General features: G+C 23.3%; 1 protein-coding gene across 1 annotated transcript in view; it reads left to right on the top strand.

The window, feature by feature from the left end:
* Positions 1-238: 238 nt before the first annotated feature.
* LOC128955833 (beta-1,3-galactosyltransferase 5-like) overlaps positions 239-3,278 on the top strand; it is a 33,366-nt gene continuing 30,326 nt past the window's right edge. Inside the window, exons 1-2 of the mRNA XM_054301511.1 lie at positions 239-919; positions 1,016-1,319. Of these exons, the coding sequence (XP_054157486.1) occupies positions 239-919; positions 1,016-1,319 (985 nt within the window). The remainder of the gene's footprint in view (positions 920-1,015; positions 1,320-3,278) is intronic.

Genomic DNA, 3,278 nt, shown 5'->3' on the forward strand with positions numbered 1-3,278 from the left:
TCACTAATAGTTAAAAATATTTATTTTAATTTAATTTGTTTCAACAATTATTTGTTATAAAAATCATTGTTTTTTGTTGTCCAACAAAATGTTAGAACATATACTTCGTTACAAACGATACTTATTTCGTCGAGTCTGTCGACAAGTGTTTATAGCGTTAAATATATGGTTATTATTGTTAACACTAGTGTTTTATATTATTATTTATATTATATTACAAATAAATAAACCGATAGTTATGTCGACAAAAATATCGGAATCATATATTCGGCTAAAAATTAAAGATAATTATCGAGAGATTCAGTCATTAGACGAATCACTTTACAATCAAAGCCTACAGTTTTCACATCAGTTACTAAAGAGTCGTTCAAAGACTCAATTAATATTTCCGGAAGAGATCTACGAAATTACTCGAAACAGTTCCATAACTAAAGGTTTGTGTAGTAAACAGGCCGGCGCTGACCTACATGTGCTCGTAATGTTGGTAAGTCATGTCAACAAATTTCATACACGTCTAACAATACGACAGACGTGGGGCCGGGATATCAAACGTGACAACCGTTCGAAGATATACTTTGCTGTAGGGCTGTCCAACTCAACGGATATACAAAGAAAACTACTCGAAGAAGACAGTGTTCATCACGACATCATTCAGTTCCCATATTTAGATGAATATTATAAACTAACCATTAAATCAATAGCAATACTTCGGTGGACAGCAATGAACTGTCCATTAGTCAGATTTGTTCTGAAATTAGACGACGACACTGTTGTGTTGGCCAACAATTTAAATAATTTAGCCATGAATTTAGTTCCCGATGCTATTTATGGACACCTATGGCATAAACCTATTGTAGCCCGAGATTATCCGGATAATCCGTTTAATAGGGATAACCGAAAGTGGGCAATTAGTATCAGTGTATGTATAAAATTATTAATATATATAKAAACATAAATTGTTGATTTAATTATCCTAGATAAATTTTTATTAATAAACCAATTGATTAAATTATAGGACTATCCCAGCTATAACTATCCTGACTTTACTAGTAGTATATATWTGATCCCTGGTCAATTGGCTTTATCTTTATACCGTACAGTCATACATAAAGCACTGCCAGCCTTACCGTTTGAGGACGTATTCATTACTGGAATAACGGCTCAAATGTTAAACATTGAGCGCCGACCTATGCCTCTACTTATACGACGGGATTCAAAAAGTGATTGTAATGTTGAACGCCTTGACCTCTGCTGGTACTCAAAGAGTGCAATCATATGGCAAGCGATTAATGACACCTCAATGGCTATACTATACAATCGTTTAAAACTATTTAATGACTATTATTGTTATAAATATTCATTACATGTCTTATATTCAGTCGCTAACTATTATTATACAAAATATTATTATAATTATGATCCGTGTATTTTAGATTAACATTTTAAGTTTGAAATTATTATTTTTTATAGTTAATTTTGTTAAATATTATAATTTATAATAAATAAAATATAAAAATTGATTCTTGTCTAATTTAACTAGGTGAAAAATAAAGTATAGATAAATTTTTATTACAGTAATTTTACAGTATAATATTGACATTAATTATACTGTACTTTTAAAAATATTTATTTTTAGATAAATAATACAGTAAAATTTATCAAAATTTATATTTTAAATATTTATTAAAATGAAAATTAATAGATGGCGAAATGTATTTTATTAAATAAAATATTTTTAAAATCGAAAAATGTTAACTTATTTTTAAAAAAAAATATTTCTTTATTATAAAATATTATTATTAAATTAATTAAAAAAAAGCAAATATAATTAAAGATTAAATATTGAATAAGTATTGCATTAATTTTTAAGCAAAGTAATAAAATAATATTATGTATTTTAGATTAACATAAAACTATTGAATAAAAACTATAAATTTATTTTTATTGTTTAATAGAAAGTATAGTATAAAGAATATTCTGGTTTAGAGAATATATTTAAGTATTTTTATCAGATATGTTGCTTTTGATAACTAATTAATTTTTGGCTCAATTTTTATTTTGTTGATTATTAACATGTTTTGATTTTTTTATAAATTAATTCTATTTATTTTATTAATTAATTAGTTTATAAAATATATATATATATGTAACAAAAAATTCACTTATTGATAGTAAATTTTAGATTTACTTATAAAAATCTAAGAAAAAATATTTTTTCTAGTATTTATAYATTTTAAAAATATTTACTTAACTAACTTACATATAGTAACTTATCAAACTTTTAATTTTTATGCAGATAATTATTTATATACATGTAATTTTATAATAATTTTAGTTATTATAATAATTTTATTATAARTTTAATTTATTTAATAATAAATAACAATATATAAAAACTCATAATTTATTAATAATACTTTATTTATAGTGTTATATATATATGTGAAAATAAGTAATATTTTGCAATATAATGTTTGCCCCAAATACCAAAACAATTAGCAATAATGATTATCAGATATTTTAACAAAAAAATATATGTAAAAAGTGCACAAATCATTGTATAGTTTATGTTTTCTTATACATAAAACACTGTATATATATACCGGTATACACAGCTATTTTTCTTGTATATTATAAATTATAATTTAAATATAAAATTTTTTCATGACAATTAATTGTTTAGTTAGCATAAATTATAAATAAATATTAATAAATTAATGAAAAAATGACATTTATCATTAATTAGACTTTGAAATTTATTTTTAAAATTTGTCAATACAGTATTCGTTATATTTATCAGATTATTATGTTTTTATCAGATTCACAATATTTATGAAAAATTTAGTTTTGAGTTATTTTTCAATGTTTTTAAAATTTGCATCACACACACACATACATATACACACACATACATACATATATACACATATACACATATACACATATACACATATACACATATACACATATACACATATACACATATACACATATACACATATACACATATACACATATACACATATACACATATACACATATACACATATACACATATACACATATACACATATACACATATACACATATACACATATACACATATACACATATACACATATACACATATACACATATACACATATACACATATACACATATACACATATACACATATACACATATACACATATACACATATACACATATACACATATACACATATACACATATACACATATACACATATACACATATACACATATACACATATACAC

This window comes from Oppia nitens, unplaced genomic scaffold (assembly GCF_028296485.1).
Source record: "Oppia nitens isolate AA-2021 unplaced genomic scaffold, nextdenovo-longstitch-racon4-pilon3 scaffold2_pilon_pilon_pilon, whole genome shotgun sequence".
Lineage (NCBI taxonomy): Eukaryota > Metazoa > Arthropoda > Arachnida > Sarcoptiformes > Oppiidae > Oppia > Oppia nitens.